We start from the raw sequence: 25023 nt of genomic DNA, 5'->3' as shown, positions 1-25023 counted from the left end.
CCAAAAAGCAAATTCCCAATCAACAATTCCCAATAAAAGAATTCCCAATCAACAATTCCCAAACAGCAAATTCCCAATCAACAATTCCCAAACAGCAAATTCCCAATCAACAATTCCCAAAGAGCAAATTCCCAATAAAGAAATTCCCAATAAAAATATTCCAAATAAAAAAATTCCCACTAAAGAAATTCCCACTAAAGAAATTCCCACTAAAAGAATTCCCACTAAAAAAATTCATATTAAAAGAATTCCCAATAAAGGAATTCCCACTAAAAGAATTCCCACTGAAATAATTCCCAATAAAAGAATTCTCACTAAAGGAATTCTCACTAAAGAAATTCCCACTAAAAGAATTTCCACTAAAGGAATTCCCACTAAAAGAATTCCCACTAAAAGAATTCCCACTAAAAGAATTCCCACTAAAGAATTCCCACTAAAAGAATTCCCAATAAAGGAATTCCCTTAAAGAAATTCCCACTAAAGGAATTCCCACTAAAATAATTCCCAATAAAAGAATTCCCACTAAAAGAATTCCCACTAAAGAAATTCCCAATAAAGAAATTCCCACTAAAAATCCTGCTCTGCTCCAGCCGGCCCCCAAAAGCTGCAACAAATTCAGCAACAGGAGGAGCCCAAATTATTATTATTATTATTATTATTATTATTATTATTATTATTATTATTATTATTATTATTATTATTATTATTATTACTATTATTATTACTATAACTACTATTACTATTAATACTAATATTGTTATTGTTATTGTTGTTATTACAAAATTCCCACTAAAAGAATTCCCACTAAAAGAAATTCCCACTAAAAGAATTCCCACTAAAGAAATTCCCACTAAAGAAATTCCCACTAAAGGAATTCCCACTAAAGGAATTCCCACTAAAAGAATTCCCAATAAAAGAATTCCCACTAAAAAAATTCCCAATAAAAGAATTCCCACTAAAGGAATTCCCACTAAAAGAATTCCCACTGAAATAATTCCCACTAAAGAAATTCCCACTAAAGAAATTTCCACTAAAAAAATTCCCACTAAAAGAAATTCCCACTAAAAGAATTCCCAATAACAAAATTCCCAATAAAAGAATTCCCAATAAAGAAATTCCCAATAAAAAAATTCCCACTAAAAATCCTGCTCTGCTCCAGCCGCCCCCAAAAGCTGCAACAAATTCAGCAACAGGAGGAGCCCAAATTATTATTATTATTACTATTATTATTACTATTACTACTATTATTATTAATACTAATATTGTTATTGTTGTTATAACAAAATTCCCACTAAAAGAATTCCCACTAAAGAAATTCCCACTAAAGGAATTCCCACTAAAAATAAGACCAGGAATAATTTCATGATTTCTAAAAGAAATTTGACTATGATAATAACAATAACAATAATAACAATAACAATAATAATGATAATTATAATAATAATAACAACAATAAACTAGCAGAGCAGCCCGGCCTGGCACCAAGCCCAGCAGTGACGTCACGCTTTCCCCAGCACTCGGCTTTCCCCGTTTCCGCGCATGCGCACTCACACTCCGAGAAGAACATGGCCAGGATGACGCGGCCGAAGTCGCCCATGCGCTCCAGGCCCTGCAGCATCCCCGGGTCCCCCGCGCTGCGCACCCAGTCCAGCGCCTCGCCCAGCGGGAACAGCCCCTGAGCACGGGGACACAGAAAATGAATAAAAATTTATTAATCTACACGTGCTCCAGGCCCTGCAGCATCCCCGGGGCCCGCACCCAGTCCAGCGGGAACAGGCCCTGAGCACGGGGAAACACAGAAAATCCAGAAAAATTTATTAATCTACAGCCCCTGAGCACGGGGAACACAGAAAATCCAGAAAAATTTATTAATCTACAGCCCCTGAGACACGGGGAAACACAGAAAATGAATAAAAATTTATTAATCTAATCTACACGTGCTCCAGGCCCTGCAGCACCCGGGCCCCCACACAGCGCCTCGCCCAGCGGGAACAGCCCCTGAGCACGGGGGGCACAGAAAATCCAGAAAAATTTATTAATCTACAGCCCCTGAGACACGGGGAAACACAGAAAATGAATAAAAATTTATTAATCTACACGTGCTCCAGGCCCTGCAGCATCCCCGGGGCCCCCACACAGCGCACCCAGTCCAGCGGGAACAGGCCCTGAGCAACCGGGGAACACAGAAAATCCAGAAAAATTTATTAATCTACAGCCCCTGAGCACAGGGAAACACAGAAAATCCAGAAAAATTTATTAATCTAATCTACACGTGCTCCAGGCCCTGCAGCACCGGGGCCCCCACACAGCACACCCAGTCCAGCGGGAACAGGCCCTGAGCACGGGGAACACAGAAAATCCAGAAAAATTTATTAATCTACAGCCCCTGAGACACGGGGAAACAGAGAAAATCCAGAAAAATTTATTAATCTACAGCCCCTGAGACACGGGGAAACACAGAAAATGAATAAAAATTTATTAATCTAATCTACACGGGCTCCAGGCCCTGCAGCACCCGGGGCCCCCACACAGTCCAGCGGGAACAGCCCCTGATGCACGGGGAACACAGAAAATCCAGAATAATTTATTAATCTACAGCCCTGAGACACGAGGACACAGAAAATCCAGAAAAATTTATTAATCTACAGCCCCTGAGACACGGGGAAACACAGAAAATGAATAAAAATTTATTAATCTACACGTGCTCCAGGCCCTGCAGCACCCCCGGGGCCCCCACAAGCGCACCCAGTCCAGCGGGAACAGCCCCTGAGCATGGGGAACACAGAAAATGATTAAAAATTTATTAATCTACAGCCCCTGAGACACGGGGAAACACAGAAAATGAATAAAAATTTATTAATCTACAGCCCCTGAGACACGGGGAAACACAGAAAATGAATAAAAATTTATTAATCTACACGGGCTCCAGGCCCTGCAGCACCTGGGCCCCCACACAGCGCACCCAGTCCAGCGCCTCGCCCAGGGGGAACAGCCCCTGAGCAACCGGGGAAACACAGAAAATCCAGAAAAATTTATTAATCTACAGCCCCCGAGACACGGGGAAACACAGAAAATGAATAAAAATTTATTAATCTACACGGGCTCCAGGCCCTGCAGCACCGCGGCCCCCACACAGCGCCTCGCCCAGCGGGAACAGCCCCTGAGCACGGGGACACAGAAAATCCAGAAAAATTTATTAATCTACAGCCCCTGAGCACGGGGAAACACAGAAAATGAATAAAAATTTATTAATCTAATCTACACGTGCTCCAGGCCCTGCAGCACCGGGGCCCCCACACAGCGCACCCAGTCCAGCGGGAACAGCCCCTGAGGCACGGGGAACACAGAAAATGAATAAAAATTTATTAATCTACAGCCTCTGAGCACGGGGAACACAGAAAATGAATAAAAATTTATTAATCTACAGCCCCTGAGACACGGGGAAACACAGAAAATGAATAAAAATTTATTAATCTACACGTGCTCCAGGCCCTGCAGCACCCGGGCCCCCACACAGTGCCTCGCCCAGCGGGAACAGCCCCTGAGAACGGGGACACAGAAAATGAATAAAAATTTATTAATCTACAGCCCCTGAGCACGGGGAAACACAGAAAATCCAGAAAAATTTATTAATCTACAGCCCCTGAGACACGGGGAAACACAGAAAATGAATAAAAATTTATTAATCTAATCTACACGCGCTCCAGGCCCTGCAGCATCCCCGGAGCCCCCACACAGTCCAGCGGGAACAGCCCCTGAGCACAGGGAAAACCCCAAAAATTGATTTAGAAATTTCCTTGTAATGACTGAAATTATTAAAAAATAAAACTCATTGATTTACCCAGCCAAGCCTTGAGGCTCCGCTCTCTGCTGGTTTTTAAACAACCAACAGCAAATAAACACAAATATTTGAATTATCTGGAGATGGCCAGCACGGCACGGCCACAAAATCAAAGCAGACTCGCCACAGGAAGGATTCAAATGGTGGCATTTCATTTAAAAGCTTCTGAAGTGATTGAAAAGTAATAAAAAAACCCAAAAAAAATTGATTTAAAAACTTCCTTGTGATGACTGAAATTATTAAAAAATAAAACCCCTGAACATGTGATTTAGAAACTTTCCTGTATTTGATTTAGAAACTCTGTTGTGATGACTGAAATTATTAAAACATATAAAAAATAAAACCCCGAAAATTTGATTTAGAAACTTCCTTGTAATGACTGAAATTATTAAAACATAAAACCCCTGAAAATGTGATTTAGAAACTTCTCTGTGATGATTGAAATTATTAAAGAAAATAATAAAAACCCCCTCAAATTGGATTTATAAACTTCCTTGTGATGACTGAAATTATTAAAACATATAAAAAATAAAACCCCGAAACTTTGATTTAGAAACGTTCTTGTGATGACTGAAATTATTTAAAAAATAATAATAAATCCCCCCAAAAATTTGATTTAGAAACTTTCTTGTAATGACTGAAATTATTAAAACATAAAAGCCCTGAAAATGTGATTTAGAAACTTTCTTGTAATGACTGAAATTATTAAAAAGTAATATATAAACCCTCAAAAAAATTGATTTAGAAACTTCCTTGTGATGATTTCAATTATTAAAGAATAAAAACCACCTCAAATTGGATTTAGAAACTTTCTTGTAATGACTAAAATTATTTAAAAATAAAACCCCCAAATATTTGATTCAGAAACTTGCTTGTAATGACTAAAATGATTTAAAAATTAATATAAACCCCCCAATCTGATTTAGAAATTTTCTTGTAATGACTGAAATTATTAAAAAAATTAATATAAACTCTCCAAAAATTTCATTTTGAAACTTTCTTGTGATGACTGAAATTATTAAAAAATAAAAACCACCTCAAATTGGATTTAGAAACTTTCTTGTAATGACTAAAATTATTTAAAAAATTAATATAAACCCTCCAAAAATTTCATTTTAATAAAAACCCCCTCCAATTTGATTTAGAAGCTTCCTTGTGATGACAGAAATTATTAAAAAATAAAACTCCCAAAAATTTGATTTAGAAGCTTTCTTGTAATGACGGAAATTATCAAAAAATAAAACCCCTGAAAATCTGACTTAGAAAATTTCTTGTAATGACGGAAATTATTAAAAAATAAAACTCCTGAAAATGTAATTTAGAAACTTCCTTATAATGACTGAAATTATTAAAAAATAAAAGTCCCAAAAATTTGATTTAGAAACTTTCTTGTAATGACTGAAATTATTAAAAAATTAATATAAACCCCCCAAAAATTTGATTTAGAAACGTTCTTGTGATGACTGAAATTATTTAAAAAATAATAATAAATCCCCCCAATCTGATTTAGAAACTTTCTTGTAATGACGGAAATTATCAAAAAATAAAACCCCCAAAAATTTTATCTAGAAACTTTCCTGTAATGACTGAAATTATTAAAACATAAAAGCCCTGAAAATGTGATTTAGAAACTTTCTTGTAATGACTGAAATCATTAAAAAATTAATATAAACCCTCCAAAAATTAGATTTAGAAACTTCCTTGTGATTATTTCAATTATTAAAGAATAAAAACCACCTCAAATTGGATTTACAAACTTTCTTGTAATGACTGAAATTATTAAAAAATTAATATAAACCCCCCAAAAATTAGATTTAGAAACTTTCTTTTGATGATTAAAACTCACATTTTCTATCCCAGTGCCAATCCTCAGGATGCCACTGATGAAATGCGGAATGTTCTGGAACAAGGATTAAAAAAAAAAAACAAATTAAAAAGTCAATTATTGAGAGGAATAATTGGAATTTCTGCCGGCTCTTGGATCTACAACCCAGAAAACGAAGAGAAATTAAACAATGTTATATTTATAAATTAAAATATACATAAATTTATAAAATAAGATATGAAGCTTGAAGTTGGACACACAATTTCAAGAAATGAGGAAATGTTTTATTTTCTAAATTTAAAATAAAACCCACAACAAATGGAACAAATTCCTCACATCCTCCTCTCCATAATTCTAAGTCAGCAAAGGCAAATTTAAAATATCTAAATATCTATATCTATAAAATATATAAAATAAAGGGAAAAAGAAATTATTTAAGTCATTCATCCACCAACTCCATTTCTGACTGCAAATATTCCCTAAATGATCCCACATGGAATAAAGCCACAATTTCTTAATTATCAAATAATTAATTGATAATTCCGCCTTCACTTCAGCAAAAGGAAATGGGGCAGATTTAATTGACAAATATTTAAAAATTCAGGAATTTAAAATGCAGGACTTACAACAACTTTTTTAATTAAATCAGCGAGGTCTTCCATGACATTGAACTCATGAACTTTCTTCATGTCCCAGTCCAGGAACATCAAACTGGTGGGAAACAGAAGGAATTATTAATTAACGGAAGAAATTATTAATTAACAGAAGGAATTATTACTTAACAAAAGAAATTATTATTTAATAGAAGGAATTTTAATCTAACAGAAGGAATTGTAATCTAACAGAAGGAATTGTTATTTTACAAAAGAAATTATTATTTAATAGAAAGAATTGTTATTTTACAAATGAAATTATTATTTAACAGAAGGAATTGTTATTTAACAGAAGGAATTATTATTTAATAGATGGAATTTTAATTTAACAGAAGGAATTGTTATTTAATAGAAGGAATTTTAATTTAATAGAAAGAATTATTATTTAACAGAAGGAATTATTATTTAACAGAAGGAATTATTATTTAACAAAAGGAATTTTTATTTAACAGAAGGAATTTTTATTTAACAGAAGGAATTATTACTTAACAAAAGGAATTATTATTTAACAGAAGGATTCCCAAGGGTTCCAAAACTCCAAAATCTCCAAATATCCCAAACTCCCCAAAAGATTCCAAACTTCAAAATCTCGAAGATTCCAAACTCCAGAATCCCCAAATATTCCAAACTCCAGAATCCCAAACATCAAATCCAAAGTAGCCAAGATTCCCAAACTCCAGAATCCCCAAAATCCCAAAGATTCCAAAATCCAGAATCCCCAAAGATTCCAAAGATTCGAAAATCCCGAGGATTCCAAACTCTAAAATCCCCAAATATTCCAAACTCCAGAAGATTCCAAATTCCCAAAGATTCCAAACTTCAAAATCCCAAAGATTCCAAATTCCAGATCCCCAAAGATTCCAGAGATTCCAAAATCCCAAACATTCCAAACTCCAGAATCCCAAAGATTCCAAAATCCCAAACATCAAATCCAAAGTCCCCAAGATTCCCAAACTCCAGAATCCCAAAGATTTCAAATTTCAGATTCCCAAACATTCCAAACTCCACCATCCCCAAATATTCCAAATTTCAGATTCCCCAAAGATTCCCAAACCCCCAAATATTCCAAACTCCAAAAGAATCCAGATACCCAAATTCCCAAAGATCCAAACTTCAGATTCCCAAAGAATCCAAACTCCCAAAATCTCCAAAGATTCCAAACTTCAGAATCCCCCAGATTCCAAACTCCAGATTCCAAAATATTCCAAAGATTCCCAACTCCCAAAGATTCCAAACTCCCAAATCCCCCAGATTCCCAACTCCAGATTCCCAAATAATCCAAAGATTCCAAACTCCCAAAGATTCCCAAGACTCCAAACTCTAAAATCCCAAACATTCCAAACTCCAGAATCCCAAAGATTCCAAAACTACAAAATCCCAAACATTCCCAAACTCCACAATCCCGAAGATTCCCAAATTCCAAAATCCCCAAGATTCCCAAACTGCAGAATCCCAAAGATTTCAAATTCCCAAATTCCCAAAGATTCCAAACTTCAACATCTCAAAGATTCCAAATTCCAGATCCCCAAAGATTCCAGAGATTCCAAAATCCCAAACATCAAATCCAAAGTCCCCAAGATTGCCAAACTCCAAAATCCCAAAGGTCCCAAACTCCAGAATGCAAAAAATTTCAAATGTCAGATTCCCAAACATTCCAAACTCCACCACCCCAAAGATTCCAAAATCCCAAAGATTCCCAGACTCCAAAATCCCAGAGATTCCAAACTCCAAAGCCCCAAAGGTCCCAAAACTCCAGATTCCCAAAGATTCCAAAATCCCAAAGATTCCAAACTCCAAAATCCCAAAGATTCCAAACTCCAAAAGAATCCAGATACCCGGATTCCCAAAGATCCAAACTTCAGATTCCCAAAGATTCCAAACTCCCAAAATCTCCAAAGAACCCAAACTCCCAAGATTCCAAAGATTCCCAACTCCCAAAGATTCCAAACTCCCAAATCCCCCAGATTCCCAAGTAATCCAAAGATTCCAAACTCCCAAAGATTCCCAAGACTCCAAACTCTAAAATCCCAAAGATTCCAAACTCCAGAATCCCCAAAGATTCCAAACTTCAGATTCCCAAAGATTCCAAAAATCCCAAACATCAAATCCAAAGTCCCCAAGACTCCAAACTCCAAAATCCCAAAGATTCCAAACTCCAAAAGAATCCAGATACCCGGATTCCCAAAGATCCAAACTTCAGATTCCCAAAGATTCCAAACTCCCAAAATCTCCAAAGGTTCCAAACTCCAGATTCTGAAATATCCCAAAGATTCCCAACTCCCAAAGATTCCAAACTCCCAAATCCCCCAGATTCCCAACTCCAGATTCCCAAATAATCCAAAGATTCCAAAATCCCAAAAATTCCCAAGACTCTAAAGTCCCAAATATTCCAAACTCCAAATCCCAAAGATTCCAAACTCCAAAGATGCCCGAAGATTCCAAACTTCAGAATCCCAAACATTCCAAACTTCAGATTCCCAAAGATTCCAAACTCCACAATCCCAAAGATTCCAAAACTCCCAAATCCCAAAGGTTCCAAATTCCAAAATCCCAAAGATTTCAACCTCCCCAAAGATTTCCATACTACAAAATCTTAAAGACTCCAAACTTCAGATTCCCAAAGATTCCAAAATCCCAAACATCAAATCCAAGTCCCCAAGACTCCAAACTCCAAAATCCCAAAGGTCCCAAACTCCAGAATGCCAAAGATTTCAAATTTCAGATTCCCAAAGATTCCAGATTCCAAAATCCCAAACATTCCACACTCCAAAATCTCAAACATCAAATCCAAAGTCCCCAAGATTCCCAAACTCCAAAATCCCAAAGTTTCCAAACTCCAGAATGCCAAAGATTCCAAATTTCAGATTCCCCAAGATTCCAAACTCCACCACCTCAAAGATTCCAAACTCCAGAGTCCCCAAAGATTCCAAAATCCCAAAGATTCCCAGACTCCAAAATCCCAGAGATTCCAAACTCCAAAGCCCCAAAGGTCCCAAAACTCCAGACTCCCAAAGATTCCAAAGATTCCAAAATCCCAAAGATTCCAAACTCCAAAACCCCCAACATTCCAAACTCCAAAAGAATCCAGATACCCGGATTCCCAAAGATCCAAACTTCAGATTCCCAAAGAATCCAAACTCCCAAAATCTCCAAAGGTTCCAAACTCCCAAAGATTCCCAAGACTCCAAACTCCAAAATCCCAAAGATTCCAAACTCCACAATCCCAAAGATTCCAAATTCCAAAGATTCCCAAAGATTCCAAACTCCAGAATCCCCAAAGATTCCAAATTCCAGATTCCCAAAGATTCCAAACTCCTCAAGATTCCCAACTCCAAAATCTCGAAGATTCACAAACTCCAGAATCCCCAAAGATTTCAAAATCCCACAGGTTCCCAGAATCCCCAAAGATTCCCAGACTCCCAAAGATCCCAAATTCCAAAATCCCCAAGATCCCAAACTCCAAATCCCCAATATTCCAAACTTCAGATTCCCAAAGATCCCAAACTCCAAAAGAATCCAAAGATTCCCAGATTCCTGAAGAATCCAAACTCCAAAATCTCCAAAGACTCCAAACTCCCAAAGATTCCAAAGTCTCAAAGATTCCGAACTCCAGAATCCCAAAGATTCCAAACTCTGAAATCTCGAAGATTCCCAAACTCCAGAATCCCCAAAGATTCCCCAAAGGTTCCAAATTCCAAAATCCCAAACATTCCAAACTCCCAAAGATTCCAAAGATTCCCAGACTCCCAAAGATCCCAAACTCCAAAATCCCAAAGATTCCAAATTTCAGATTCCCAAACATGGGAATATTTGGAGGAAAATTCCCTTGGAAAATGGGAATATTTGGAGGAAAATTCTTTGGAAAATGGGAATATTTGGAAGGAAATTCTTTGGGAAAAGTGGGAATATTTGGAAGGAAATTCCATTGGAAAATGGGAATATTTGGAGGGAAATTCCATTGGAAAATGGGAATATTTGGAGGGAAATTCTTTGGGAAAAGTGGAAGGAAATTCTTTTGGAAAAATGGGAATATTTGGAGGAAAAATGGGAATATTTGGAGGAAAATTCCCTTGGAAAATGGGAATATTTGGAGGGAAATTCTTTTGGAAAATGGGAATATTTGGAGGAAAAATGGGAATATTTGGAGGGAAATTCCTTTGGAAAATGGGAATATTTGGAAGGAATTCTTGAGGAAAAATGGGAATATTTGGAGGGAAATTCTTTGGAAAATTGGGAATATTTGGAGGAAAATTCTTTTGGAAAAGTGGAAGGAAACTCTTTTGGAAATGGGAATATTTGGATGGAAATTCTTTGGAAAATGGGAATATTTGGAGGGTAATTCTTTTGGAAAATGGGAATATTTGGAGGAAATTCTTTGGGAAAATGGGAATATTTGGAGGGAAATTCTTTGGAAAATGGGAATATTTGGAGGGAAATTCCTTTGGAAAATGGGAATATTTGGAGGAAAAATGGGAATATTTGGATGGAAATTTTTGGGAAAAGTGGGAATATTTGGAGGAAAAATGGGAATATTTGGAGGAAAATTCTTTGGGAAAAGTGGGAATATTTGGAGGAAAAATGGGAATATTTGGAGGAAAATTGCCTTGGAAAATGGGAATATTTGGAGGGAAATTCTTTAGGAAAAGTGGAAGGAAATTCTTTTGGAAAAATGGGAATATTTGGAGGAAAAATGGGAATATTTGGAGGAAAAATGGGAATATTTGGAGGGAAATTCTTTGGAAAATTGGGAATATTTGGAGGAAAAATGGGAATATTTGGAGGGAAATTCCTTTGGAAAATTGGGAATATTTGGAAGGAAAATGGGAATATTTGGAGGAAAAATGGGAATATTTGGAGGGAAATTCTTTTGGAAAATGGGAATATTTGGAGGGAAATTCTTTTGGAAAATTTGGAATATTTGGAGGAAAAATGGGAATATTTGGAGGGAAATTCCTTTGGAAAATGGGAATATTTGGAGGGAAATTCTTGAGGAAAAATGGGAATATTTGGAGGAAAAATGGGAATATTTGGAGGGAAATTCTTTTGGAAAATGGGAATATTTGGAGGAAAATTGGGAATATTTTCCGGAATTCCCTGGCAATTGGCTCCTCACCAGAAGGTGTCCAGGAAGGCCGTGCTCTCCCTGGTGAACAGCGCGCACCAGAATATTCGGATTTTGATCACGTTACAAATTTCCCGCAGTTTCTCCACGGGGAGGCTGCACCAAACCTCGCACGGATCCACTCCTGCAGGGAAAATGGGAATTCCAAAGGGAAAAAATCACTAAAATCCATCGTTATTTCAGGTGTTATAAATATGAAAAGAAATAGAAATAAAATAAATATAATAATCATTCAATAAATGGAATAAAATTAAATATATTGGTATATAAATAGCAATAAATATTAAATTAAAGGGTGAATTCAGGCATTCCAAAGTGCCAATAAATATTGAAATCAATCTTTATTTCAGGTGTTATAAATACCAGTAAATATGAAAAGAAATAGAAATAAAATAAATATAATAATCATTAAATACATATAATATAATGAAATATATTGGTATATAAATAGCAATAAATATTAAATTAAATTAAATATTAAATATTAAATTGGCACATTCCAAAGTGCCCATAAATATTGAAATCAATCTTTATTTTAGGTGTTATAAATACCAGTCAATATGAAAAGAAATAGAAATAAAATAAATATAATAATCATTCAATAAATGTAATATAATAAAATATATGGGTATATAAATAGCAATAAATATTAAATTAAAGGGTGAATTCAGGCATTCCAAAGTGCCAATAAATATTGAAATCAATCTTTATTTCAGGTGTTATAAATACCAAAAAAAAAAAATTAAAATAAATAAATAAATATAATAATAATTAAATATATATAATATAATTCAATATATTGGTATATAAATAGCAATAAATATTAAATTAAAGGATGAATTCAGGCATTCCAAAGTGCCAATAAATATTGAAATCAATCATTGTTTAAGGCATTATAAATACCAAATAAATACCATTAAATATTAAAAAAAAATAAAATGACTGGTAAATATATTTAATAGAATTAAATATATTGGTATATAAATACCAATAAATATTAAATTAAAGGGTGAATTCAGGCATTCCAAAGTGCCAATAAATATTGAAATCAATCATTATTCCAGGCATTATAAATACCAAATAAATACCAATAAATATGAAAATAAATAAATAAATAAAATGATTAATAAATATATTTAATAAAATTCAATATATTGGTATATAAATAGCAATAAATATTAAATTAAAGGATGAATTCAGGCATTCCAAAGTACCAATAAATATTAAAATCAATCATTATTCCAGGCATTATAAATACCAAATAAATACCAATAAATATGAAAATAAATAAATAAATTAAATAATTGATAAATATATTTAATAGAATTAAATATATTGGTATATAAATACCAAGAAATTTTAAAATCAAGGGTGAATTCAGGCATTCCAAAGGGCCAAAAATCACTAAAATCCATCTTTATTTCAGGTGTTATAAATACCAGTAAATAAGAAAAGAAATAGAAATAAAATAAATATAATAATCATTAAATAAATATAATATAATTCAATATATTGGTATATAAATAGCAATAAATATTAAATTAAAGGATGAATTCAGGCATTCCAAAGTGCCAATAAATATTAAATTAAAGGATGAATTCAGGCATTATAAATACCAAATAAATACCAATAAATATGAAAATAAATAAATAAAAAAATAAATAAAATAATTGATAAATATATTTAGTAGAATGAAATATATTGGCATATAAATACCAATAAATAATAAAATAAAGGATAAATTCAGGCATTACAAAGTGCCAATAAATATTGAAATCAATCATTATTTCAGGCATTATAAATATCAAATAAATACCAATAAATATTGAAATAAATAAACAGAATAACTAATAAATATATTTAATAAAATTCAATATATTGGTATATAAATACCAATAAATAACAAAATAAAGGGTGAATTCAGGCAATCCAAAGTGCCAATAAATATTGAAATCAATCATTATTCCAGGCATTATAAATACCAAAAAGCCCCAATAAATATTTAAATAAATAAATAAATAAATAAATAAATAAATAAATAAAATAATTGATAAATACATTTAATAGAATTAAATATATTGGCATATAAATACCAATAAATATTAAAATCAAGGGTGAATTCAGGCATTCCAAAGTGCCAATAAACAATAAAATCAATCATTATTTCAGGCATTATAAATACCAAATAAATACCAATAAATACTAAAATAAATAAATAGATACAATGATTAATAAATATATTTAATAAAATGAAATATATTGGTATATAAATACCAATAAATAACAAAATAAAGGATGAATTCAGGCATTCCAAAGTGCCAATAAATATTGAAATCAATCTTTATTTCAGGTGTTATAAATACCAGTAAATATGAAAAGAAATAGAAATAAAATAAATAAATATAATCATGAAATATATGGAAAAAATTAAATAGAATGGTACATAAATAGCAATAAATATTAAATTAAAGGATGAATTCAGACATTCCAAAGTGCCAATAAATATTGAAATCAATCATTATTTTAGGCATTATAAATACTAAATAAATACCAATAAATATTTAAATAAATAAATAAATAAATAAATAAATAAATAAAATAAAATAAAATAAAATAATTTATAAATATATATAATAGAATTAAATATATTGGTATATAAATAGCAATAAATATTAAATTAAAGGATGAATTCAGACATTCTAAAGTGTGAATAAATATTAAAATGAAGGGTGAATTCAGGCATTATAAATACCAAATAAATACCAATAAATATTTAAATAAATAAATAAATAAATAAATAAATAATTGATAAATATATTTAATAGAATTAAATATACTGGTATATAAATACCAATAAATATTAAATTAAAGGATGAATTCAGGCATTCCAAAGTGCCAATAAATATTGAAATCAATCTTTATTTCAGGCGTTATAAATACCAAATAAATACCAATAAATATGAAAATAAATAAATAAATTAAATAATTAATAAATATATTTAATAGAATTAAATATATTGGTATATAAATAGCAATAAATATTAAATTAAAGGATGAATTCAGGCATTCCAAAGTGCCAATAAATATTGAAATCAATCATTATTTCAGGCATTATAAATACCAATAAATATGAAAATAAATAGAAATAAAATAAATATAATAATCATTAAATAAATATAATATAATTCAATATATTGGGTATATAAATACCAATAAATAATAAAATAAAGGATGAATTCAGGCATTCCAAAGTTCCAATAAATATTAAAATCAATCATTATTTCAGGCATTATAAATATTAAACAAATACCATTAAATATTAAAAATAAATAAATAAATTTATTGATAAATATATTTAATAAAATTAAATATATTGGTATATAAATACCAATAAATAACAAAATAAAGGATGAATTCAGGCATTCCAAAGTGCCAATAAACAATAAAATCAATTATTATTCCAGGCATTGTAAATACCAAATAAATACCAATAAATATTGAAATAAATAAACAGAATAACTAATAAATATATTTAATAAAATTCAATATATTGGTATACAAATAGCAATAAATATTAAAATCAAGGGTGAATTCAGACATTCCAAAGTGCCAATAAACAATAAAATCAATCATTATTTAGGCATTATAAATACAAAATAAATACCAATAAATATTATAACAAATATACATAAAACAAATAAATATAACAATAATGCAATATATTTAATAAAATTAAATATACTGGTATATAAATACATATATTTAGATGTATTTATATATAATATATATTTATATATAAATATATATTATAAGTGATCTATATAAATATATATTTATGTATTATATTGTTATATATTTATATACAAATATATAATATATAAACACACACATATATTTTTATATATTTATATACAAATATATATTATAAAAATATATTATATAAATATATATAACATAGAAATGTCACATATAAAATATAAATAAATATGTTCCAATATAAATATAAATAAAATAAATAAATATAGTAATAACGAAATATATTTAATAGAATTAAATATACTGGTATATAAATACTAATGGGAAAAAATGGGGAAAAGAGAGGGGAAAAAATGGAGAAAAAATGGGGAAAAGAGAGGGAAAAATGGGGGAAAGAGAGGGGAAAATGGGGAAAAATGGGGAAAAGAGAGGGGGGAAAATGGGGAAAAGAGAGGGGGAAAAATGGGAAAAAATGGGGAAAAGAGAGGGAAAAATGGGGGAAAAATGGGGAAAAGAGAGGGGAAAAAATGGGAAAAAATGGGGAAAAGAGAGGGGAAAAAATGGGAAAAATGGGGAAAAAAGGGGAAAAAATGGGGAAAAGAGAGGGAAAAATGGGGGAAAATGGGGAAAAGAAAGGGGAAAAAATGGGGAAAAAAGAGGAAAAAATGGGAAAAAAAGAGGGAAAAATGGGAAAAAAGAGGGAAAAAAGGGGAAAAAGAAGGGAAAAGAAGGGAAAAGAAGGGAAAAAGGGAAAAGAAGGGAAAAGGAAAAGACAGGAGGAAAAAGGGGAAAAAGGGAAAAAAAGAGGGGAAAGAAGAAGGGAAAAAAGGAAGGGGAAAAAAAGAGGGAAAAGAAGGGGGAAAAAGAGGAAAAAGAAGGGGAAAAGAAAAAAGGAAAAAAGGGAAAAGAGAGGGAAAAAGAAAAGAAGGGAAAAAGAAGGGAAAAAGACAGGGAAAAAAAGGAAAAAAGGGAAAAAGGGAAAAAGACAAAAAGGGAAAAGAAAGGGAAAAAAAGGGAGAAAAGAGGGAAAGGAAAAAGGAAAAAGGGAAAAAAGGGGAAAAAGAAGGGGAAAAAGAGGGAAAAAAGAGAAAAAGGGAAAAGAGGAAAAAAAGGGAAAAGAAGGGGAAAAAAAGGAAAAAAGGGGAAAAGAAGAAGGGAAAAAGAGGGAAAAGAAAGGGGAAAAGAAGGGAGAAAAAGAAGAGGAAAAGAAGGGGAAAAAAAGAAGGGGAAAAAAAGAAGGGGAAAAAAAGAAGGGGAAAAAAAGAAGGGGAAAAAAAGAAGGGGAAAAAAAGAAGGGGAAAAAAAGAAGGGGAAAAAAAGAAGGGGAAAAAAAGAAGGGGAAAAAAAGAAGGGGAAAAAAAGAAGGGAAAAAAGGAAAAAAAAGGGAAAAAAAAGGGAAAAAAGAGGGAAAAAAGGGAAAAAAGAGGGAAAAAGGAAGGGAAAAAAAAGGGAAAAAAGATGGGAAAAAAGAAGGGAAAAAAGAAGGGAAAAAAGAAGGGAAAAAAAAGAAGGGAAAAAAAAGAAGGGAAAAAAAAGAAGGGAAAAAGGGGGAAAAAAAGGGAAAAAAAGGGAAAAAAGTAGGGAAAAAAGAAGGGAAAAAAGAAGGGGAAAAAAGGGAAAAAAAGGGAAAAAGAAGGAAAAAAAAAGGGGAAAAAAGGGGAAAAAAAGGAGGAAAAAAAAGGAAAAAAAAGGGAAAAAAAGGGAAAAAAAGGGGAAAAAAAGGGGAAAAAAAGGGAAAAAAGGGGAAAAAAGAAAAAAGGGGGAAAAAAAGGGGAAAAAAAGGGGAAAAAAAGGAAAAAAAAGGAAAAAAAAGGGAGAGGGGAAAAAGACACAGAAAAGGCGGGAAAAAAGGCAGGGAAAAGATAAGGCAGGGAAAAGACAGGAAAAAAGACAAGAAAGGGAAAAGACAAGAAAGGGAAAACACGGGGAAATACAGCAGAAAAGGCAGGGAAAAGATGAAAAAGCAGGGGAAAAAGAGAGGGAAAAAGAGAAAAAAAAAAAGGAGAAATGACAGGAAAAAGATGGGAAAAAACAGGGGAAAAGGGAAGATGGAAGGGGCAAATACAAGAGAGGGGAAAAAACCAGGGAAAAAAAGGGGAAAAAGAGAGGGAAAAAGGCAGGGGAAGAGACCAGGAAAAAATGGGGAGAAAATGGGGAAAAGATGAGAAAAAGGCAGGAAAAAGATATGGAGAAAAGCAGGGAAAAACCCACAAAAAATAATACATAGAAAAATTACACCAAAAAAAATTACGCAAAAAAAATTACGCAAAAAAAAATTACGCAAAAAATAACGGAAAAAAAATTACGAAAAAAATTACGAGAAAGAAAAGACACAAAAAACCCCCACACCAAAAAAAACCACCCACAAAAAATACACAGAAAAATTACACACAAAAAAAATTATGCAAAAAAAATTACGCAAAAAAATTACAGAAAAAAATTACGCAAAAAAATTACGCAAAAAATGACGGGAAAAAAATTACGAGAAAGAAAAGACACCAAAAACCACACAAAAAACCCACACACCAAAAAAAAAACACCCACAAAAAATACACAAAAAAATCACACACAAAAAAACACACAAAAAATTCCCTTTCCACAGCTTTTTATCATTATTTATATAATTTTATCATTATCATTATTTACATTATTTATATATGGGAATTTCTGCTTCTTCCCACAAATTAGAGGGTGGTGCAGAAAATGTAATTCTGAATTTGAGCCATCTGTTTTTCTGCAACCGGGAATTTTTGCTGAATTATTACTGCAAAAAACCCCCAAAAAATGGAAATTGTTTTTAGACCTACACAGGTAAAAGCAGCAGCCTTGAATTTCCACCCTCACAGCATTTATGGAAATATTCCTGAATATTTCATTTATATCAGGAGAAACAGATGAGAATTGTGCCAAGGTAACAGAACAGAACAATGCTAAAAAAATAATAATTAATTTTCAGGAAAAATAAAATTAAATAGCAATCCAAAGATCCAAGAAATGAAGAATATTGGTTTTGTTTCCATACCTGTTTTAGGTTTACACGGCACTGTCTGCCCAAAGGTTCCATGATCCTAAAGATAAACACATTATTGACATTTTTTTATGTAATATATTTCTATATTTACCATTTATTACATTGCACAGCCAATAGCAAACAAAGAAAGCCAAGCCAGGAACAAAGAAAGCATTTTGTTTGGAGGAAAAAAAAAAGAATATTTACCTGCATCCTCATTAAAAAATGGCCACAGGTTAATGAATGGACAGGAAAAGTTTTACACAATTAAAACAATATAAACAATATTTTCAATCTCACTAGGAGAGGATTCTAGGAATTCATGATTCAAAAAATCAGGCAGCAAAATCAAGTTCAAGAGAATCTGACTAAAATTAAAATATTATTAATATTATTAAACTCAAAGTTTTAAGAAGGTGAGACAGGTTTTTTTAAAAAAAAATCAAAAATAATAATTGCATTTTGACAGTGAATGTGTATTTAAATAAAACCATCTACAGCAAAATAAAGGGAGTTGATTTCGTTTTTCATGTTACTTTTAAGGGGTTTAAACCCCATCGGAGCACCTGAGGCTGAAGAAATGATTTATTCTGATTTATATTTACAAACTCTGTAATTTTAGCAAACATCAAAATGAGTGATTTAATGAACGCTCTATCACAGGAAATGCTGCATTATCATTTCACAGAAATGCAGAAATTATCAAATTCATGGATTTAACAGGCCGGGATACACAAGAACAAAGAGGAGAAAAAACGAAATTGTGATTTAAAAATCAGCTCATCTTGAAAGACAACTGAGAGCTCTTAAAGAGTTTTATTTTGGCAGCAGCAAACAGCCAAAAAATCCTTCAGTGGTGGAAATAAATTCTGAATGGAATCACAGGCATTAAAAACTCACATCACACCCCTCAGAGGAGGAAGGAGACAAATAATAATAATTAAAAGAGCTGAGATCCCAGGAAATAAAAGTTGAAATCCCACAAGGGAAGAGCTGAAATCCCACAGGAACCAACTGGTGAAATTCCACAAGCCCAAGAGCTCAAATCCCAGAAATCCAGAGCTGAAATCCCAGGAACCCACAGCTCAAATCCCAGGAATCCAAAGGTGAAATCCCAGGAACCAAAAGCTGAAACCCCACAAACTCAGAGCTGAAATCCCACAGGCCAAGAGCTGAAATCCCAGGAACCCAGAGCTGAAATCTCAGGGCCCAAGAGCTGAAATCCCAAAGGCCAAGAGCTGAAATCCCACAAGAAACTGAAATTCCAACAGGTCAAGAGCTGAACCAGGGGCCAAAAGCTGAAATCCCAGGAAACCAGGGCTGAAATCCCACAAACCAAGAGCTGAAATCCCACAGGCCAAGAGCTGAAATCCCACAGGAACCAGTTGGTGAAATTCCACAAGCCCAAGAGCTAAAATCCCAGAAATCCAGAGCTGAAATCCCACAGGAGCCAAGAGCTCAAATCCCAGGAACCCAGCACTGAAATCCCACAGGCCAAGAGCTGAAATCCCACAAGAAACTGGAATTCCACAGGTCAAGAGCTGAAATCCCAAAGGCCAAGAGCTGAAATTCCACAAGTCCAAGAGCTGAAATCCCAGGAACCAAGAGCTGAAATCCCACAGGGCAAGAGCTGAAATTCCAGGGCCCAGAGGTGAAATCCCAGAAAACCAGAGCTGAAATCCCAGGAATCCAAAGGTGAAATACCAGGAACCAAAAGCTGAAACCCCACAAACTCAGAGCTGAAATCCTACAGGCCAAGGGCTGAAATCCCAAAAGGGAAGAGCTGAAATCCCACAGGAGCCAAGAGCTCAAATCCTAGGAACCCAGCGCTGAAATCCTACAGGCCAAGAGCTGAAATCCCAGGAACCCACAGCTCAAATCCCAGGAATCCAAAGGTGAAATCCCAGGAACTCAGAGCTCAAATCCCAGGAACCAAAAGCTGAAACCCCACAAACTCAGAGCTGAAATCCTACAGGCCAAGAGCTGAAATCCCACGAACTCAGAGCTGAAATCCTACAGGCCAAGAGCTGAAATCCCAGGAACCCAGAGCTGAAATCCTACAGGCCAAGAGCTCAAATCCCACAGGGCAAGAGCTGAAATCCCACAAGAAACTGAAATTCCACAGGTCAAGAGCTGAACCAGGGGCCAAAAGCTGAAATCCCAGGAAACCAGGGCTGAAATCCCACAGGCCAAGAACTGAAATCCCACAGGAACCAACTGGTGAAATCCCACAAGCCCAAGAGCTAAAATCCCAGAAATCCAGAGCTGAAATCCCAGGAACCCAGAGCTGAAATCCCAGAAATCCAGAGCTGAAATCCCAAAAGGGAAGAGCTGAAATCCCACAGGAGCCAAGAGCTCAAATCCCAGGAACCCACAGCTGAAATCCCACAAGAAACTGAAATCCCAGGAACCAAAAGCTGAAACCCACAAACCAGAGCTGAAATCCACAGGCCAAGGCTGAAATCCCAGGAATCAACTGAAATCCAGGCCAGAGCTGAAAACCCAGGCAGAGCTGAAATCCACAAGAAACTGAAATCCACAGAAGAGCTGAACCAGGGCCAAAGCTGAAATCCAGGAAACCAGAGCTGAAATCCACAGGCCAAGAGCTGAAATCCACAAGAACCAAGTGAAATCCACAAGTCAAGAGCTAAATCCCAGAAACCAGAGCTGAAATCCCAGGAAACCAGAGCTGAATTCCACAAACCAAGAGCTGAAATCCCAAAAGGGAAGAGCTGAAATCCCACAGGAGCCAAGAGCTCAAATCCTAGGAATCCAGCGCTGAAATCCTACAGGCCAAGAGCTGAAATCCCACAGGTCAAGAGCTTAACCAGGGGCCAAAAGCTGAAATCCCAGGAAACCAGAGCTGAAATCCCACAAACCAAGAGCTGAAATCCCACAGGCCAAGAACTGAAATCCCACAGGAACCAATTGGTGAAATTCCACAAGCTCAAGAGCTAAAATCCCAGAAATCCAGAGCTGAAATCCCAGGAAACCAGAGCTGAAATCCTACAGGCCAAGAGCTGAAATCCCAAAAGGGAAGAGCTGAAATCCCACAGGAGCCAAGAGCTCAAATCCTAGGAATCCAGCGCTGAAATCCTACAGGCCAAGAGCTGAAATCCCACAGGGCAAGAGCTGAAATCCCACAGGGCAAGAGCTAACAGGGCCAAAGCTGAAATCCCAAGAAACAGCTGAAATCCCAAACAAGAGCTAAATCCACAGGCCAAGAGCTGAAATCCCACAAGAAACTGGAATTCCACAGGTCAAGAGCTGAAATTCCAGGGCCCAGAGCTGAAATCCCAGAAAACCAGAGCTGAAATCCCAGGAGCCAAGTGCTGAAATCCCACAAGGGAAGAGCGGAAATCCCAGGAACCCACAGCTCAAATCCCAGGAATCCAAAGGTGAAATCCCAGGAACTCAGAGCTGAAATCCCACAGGCCAAGAGCTGAAATCCCACAAGAAACTGAAATTCCACAGGCCAAGAGCTGAAATCCCAGGAACCCACAGCTCAAATCCCAGGAACTAAAAACTGAAATCCCAGGAACCAAAAGCTGAAACCCCAGGAACTCAGAGCTGAAATCCTACAGGCCAAGAGCTCAAATCCCACAGGGCAAGAGCTGAAATCCCACAGGAGCCAAGAGCTAAATCCCAGGAACCAGGCTGAAATCCTACAGGCCAAGAGCTCAAATCCCAAAGAAACGGAAAATCCACAGGTCAAGAGCTGAAATCCAAAGCAGAGCTGAAATCTACAGGCCAAGAGCTGAAATCCACAGGCCAAGAGCTGAAATCCCACAGAACTGAATCACAGCCAAGCTGAAATCCCAAAGTACAAGCTGAAATCCCCAGGCAGAGAGTGAAATCCACAGGCCAAGACTGAAATCCAAGTCAAGGCTGAAATCCACAGGCCAAGAGCTGAAATCCCAGGAACCAAGCTGAAATCCCAAAGGAAGAGCTGAAATCCCAGGACCAAGAGCTCAATCCAGGAACCCAGGCTGAATCCACAGGCCAAGAGCTCAATCCACAAGAAACTGGAATCCACAGCAAGAGCTAATCTACAGCCAAGAGCTGAAATCCACAGCCAAAGCTGAAATCCCACAGGCCAAGAGCTAAATCCACAGGCAGAGCTGAAATCCCAACCAAGAGCGAAATCCAAGGCAGACTAAATCCTACAGAGCCAGAGATGAAATCCCAGGAACCCAGAGCTGAAATCCCAAAAGGGAAGAGCTGAAATCCCACAGGAGCCAAGAGCTGAAATCCCAAAGGCCAAGAGCTGAAATCCCACAGGCAAGAGCTGAAATCCACAAGAAACTGAATCCACAGTCAGAGCTGAACCAGGCCAAAGCTGAAATCCCAGAACCAGACTGAAATCCCAGGACCATGGTGAAATCCACAGACAGAGCTAAATCCAGAATCCAGAGCTGAAATCCCAGAAGCCAGAGCTGAAATCCCAGACCAGAGCTGAAATCCTGGAAAGAGCTGAAATCCACAGGCCAGAGCTGAAATCCCAGGGCCAAGTGAAATCCCACAAGAAACTGAAATCCCAGGCAAGAGCTGAACCAGCAAAAGCTGAAATCCCAGGACCAGGCTGAAATCCCACAGGCAAGAGCTGAAATCCCACGGAACCAAGGTGAAATCCCAAAGCCCAGAGCTAAAATCCCAAACCGAGCTGAATCCCAGGCAAGAGCTGAAATCCACAGGACCAAGAGCTCAAATCCGCAGGACCCAGGCTAAATCCACATCCAAGAGCTGAAATCACCAGGGCAAGAGCTGAAATCCCAGGCCAAGAGCTGAAATCCCACAGACAAGCTGCGAAATCCCAGCAAGAGCTGAAATCCCAGAACATGGCTGAAATCCCAGTGTCCAGAGCTGAAATCCCACAGGGCAAGAGCTGAAATCCCAGGAATCCAGAGCTGAAATTCCACAGGGCAAGAGCTGAAATCCCAGGACCCAAGAGCTGAAATCCCACAAGGCCAGAGCTGAAATCCCAGGAACCCACAGCTCAAATCCCAGGAATCCAAAGGTGAAATTCCAGGAACTCAGAGCTCAAATCCCACAGGCCAAGAGCTCAAATCCCAAGAACCAAGAGCTGAAATCCCAGCACCCCAGAGATAAAATTCCAGGGGCTCAGAGCTGAAATCCCACAGGCCAAGAGCTGAAATCCCAGGAAATAAAAGCTGAAATCCCAGTGTGCCCCAGAGCTGAAATCCCACAGGGCAAGAGCTGAAATCCAAGGAACCCAGAGCTGAAATCCCAGTGCTCCAGAGCTGAAATCCCAGGAATCCAGAGCTGAAATCCCAGGCCAAGGCTGAAATCCCAAGGAATCCAGAGCTGAAATCCCAGTGCCCCAAGCTCAAATCGCCAGGATCCAGGTGACAGCCCAGCTCAATCCAGCAGATTGAAACCCCCCTGGAACCAAAAGTAACCCTGTCATATCAGGCTGAAATAACACGTGCTCTTCCAAGGTACAAAGCACTCATTTCTCCCCAACTAAGATTCCAAAGGGCAGGGATTGGGGTGAAACTCCCAATGACAGGAAACCAACAGCCGAAATTTCCCAGAAGAACAAAACTGAATTATTTACATAAAGCGCGTAAGAAAGTTCCTCACAAGAACATAAACATCAGAAGGCTTAGAAAAACTTTAAAAAATCAGGGTTACAGCTTCCCACGGAGCTCCAACCCCACTTACCAGCTGAAAGTAGGTTGGGTCACCAGCAAAGAGAGCCAAGGCTGCAACGAGGTCGGATTTGGAGAGAGGATCAGCCATGGCACATCACCCTGAGAGAAACACAGGAACACAAACACTGGGAATGCCAACACTTCCAAGGATCTCACTGCTAAACTTCCCTAGGCTGGGTCTGGAAAACCGAGCAGCACTTGGGCAGAGCTCAATGCTGAGCACAGCCAGCCTAAGCCCGGCTGGAAGCCTGGGACAGAGACTGTGACTGCACCGACAGGAGCTGCACTATCCTGCGGACGACACAGCATCCGGGAATCGCGCTCACCAGCTGACCCCGGGAATCGCGGCTGCACCCCAGGAACTGCAGCTGCACCCCGGCTGCACCCCGGGAATCGCGACTGAACCCCTGGAATCACGGCTGAACCCCTGGAATCACGGCTGCATCCCAGGAATCGCGGCTCCATCCCAGCTGGACCCCGGGAATCGTGGTTGCATCCCAGGAACTGCAGCTGCATCCCGGCTGCACCCCGGGAATCGCGGCTCCATGCCCACGATCACGGCTACAATCCCGGGAATCGCAACTACATCCCGGGAATCGCAGCTACATCCCGGGAATCGCAGCTGCACCCCGGCTGCACCCCGGGAATCGCGACTGAACCCCTGGAATCACGGCTGAACCCCTGGAATCACGGCTGCATCCCGGGAATCGCGGCTCCATGCCCACGATCACGGCTACATCCCGGGAATCGCAGCTGCACCCTGGGAATTGCAGCTGCACCCCGGGAATCGCGGCTGCACCCCGGGAATCACCACGGCTGAAACCCCAGGAAACGCGACTGAGCCCCGGAAATCACGGCTGAACCCCTGGAATCACGGCTGAACCCTGGAATCACGGCTGCATCCCAGGAATCGCGGCTGCATCCCGGGAATCGCGGCTCCATGCCCACGATCACGGCTACATCCGGGAATTGCAGCTGCACCCCGGAATCGCGGCTGCACCCCGGGAATCGCGGCTGCATCCGGAATCGCGGCTGAACCCCCGGGAATCGCGACTGTATCCCTGAGATCACGGCTGAACCCCGGGAATCACAGCGGCAGCCCCACAATCACGGCTGCACCCCGGGAATTGCAGCTGCACCT

At 36.8% G+C, this 25023-nt stretch overlaps 1 protein-coding gene across 1 annotated transcript in view; it reads right to left on the bottom strand.

The window, feature by feature from the left end:
• TTC3 (tetratricopeptide repeat domain 3) overlaps positions 1–25023 on the bottom strand; it is a 129905-nt gene that overhangs the window by 103978 nt on the left and 904 nt on the right. Inside the window, exons 2-7 of the mRNA XM_064705239.1 lie at positions 23893–23981; positions 18220–18265; positions 11433–11565; positions 6293–6377; positions 5688–5741; positions 1552–1675 (exon numbers count right to left, since the gene is read on the bottom strand). Coding sequence (XP_064561309.1) covers positions 1552–1675; positions 5688–5741; positions 6293–6377; positions 11433–11565; positions 18220–18265; positions 23893–23970 — 520 coding nt within the window. The 5' untranslated portion in view covers positions 23971–23981. The remainder of the gene's footprint in view (positions 1–1551; positions 1676–5687; positions 5742–6292; positions 6378–11432; positions 11566–18219; positions 18266–23892; positions 23982–25023) is intronic.

The sequence above is a fragment of the Zonotrichia leucophrys genome, chromosome 1, assembly GCF_028769735.1.
Source record: "Zonotrichia leucophrys gambelii isolate GWCS_2022_RI chromosome 1, RI_Zleu_2.0, whole genome shotgun sequence".
NCBI lineage: Eukaryota > Metazoa > Chordata > Aves > Passeriformes > Passerellidae > Zonotrichia > Zonotrichia leucophrys.
Note: the sequence above shows the minus strand (reverse complement) of the source record. Positions and strands in the feature narration are given on the sequence as shown.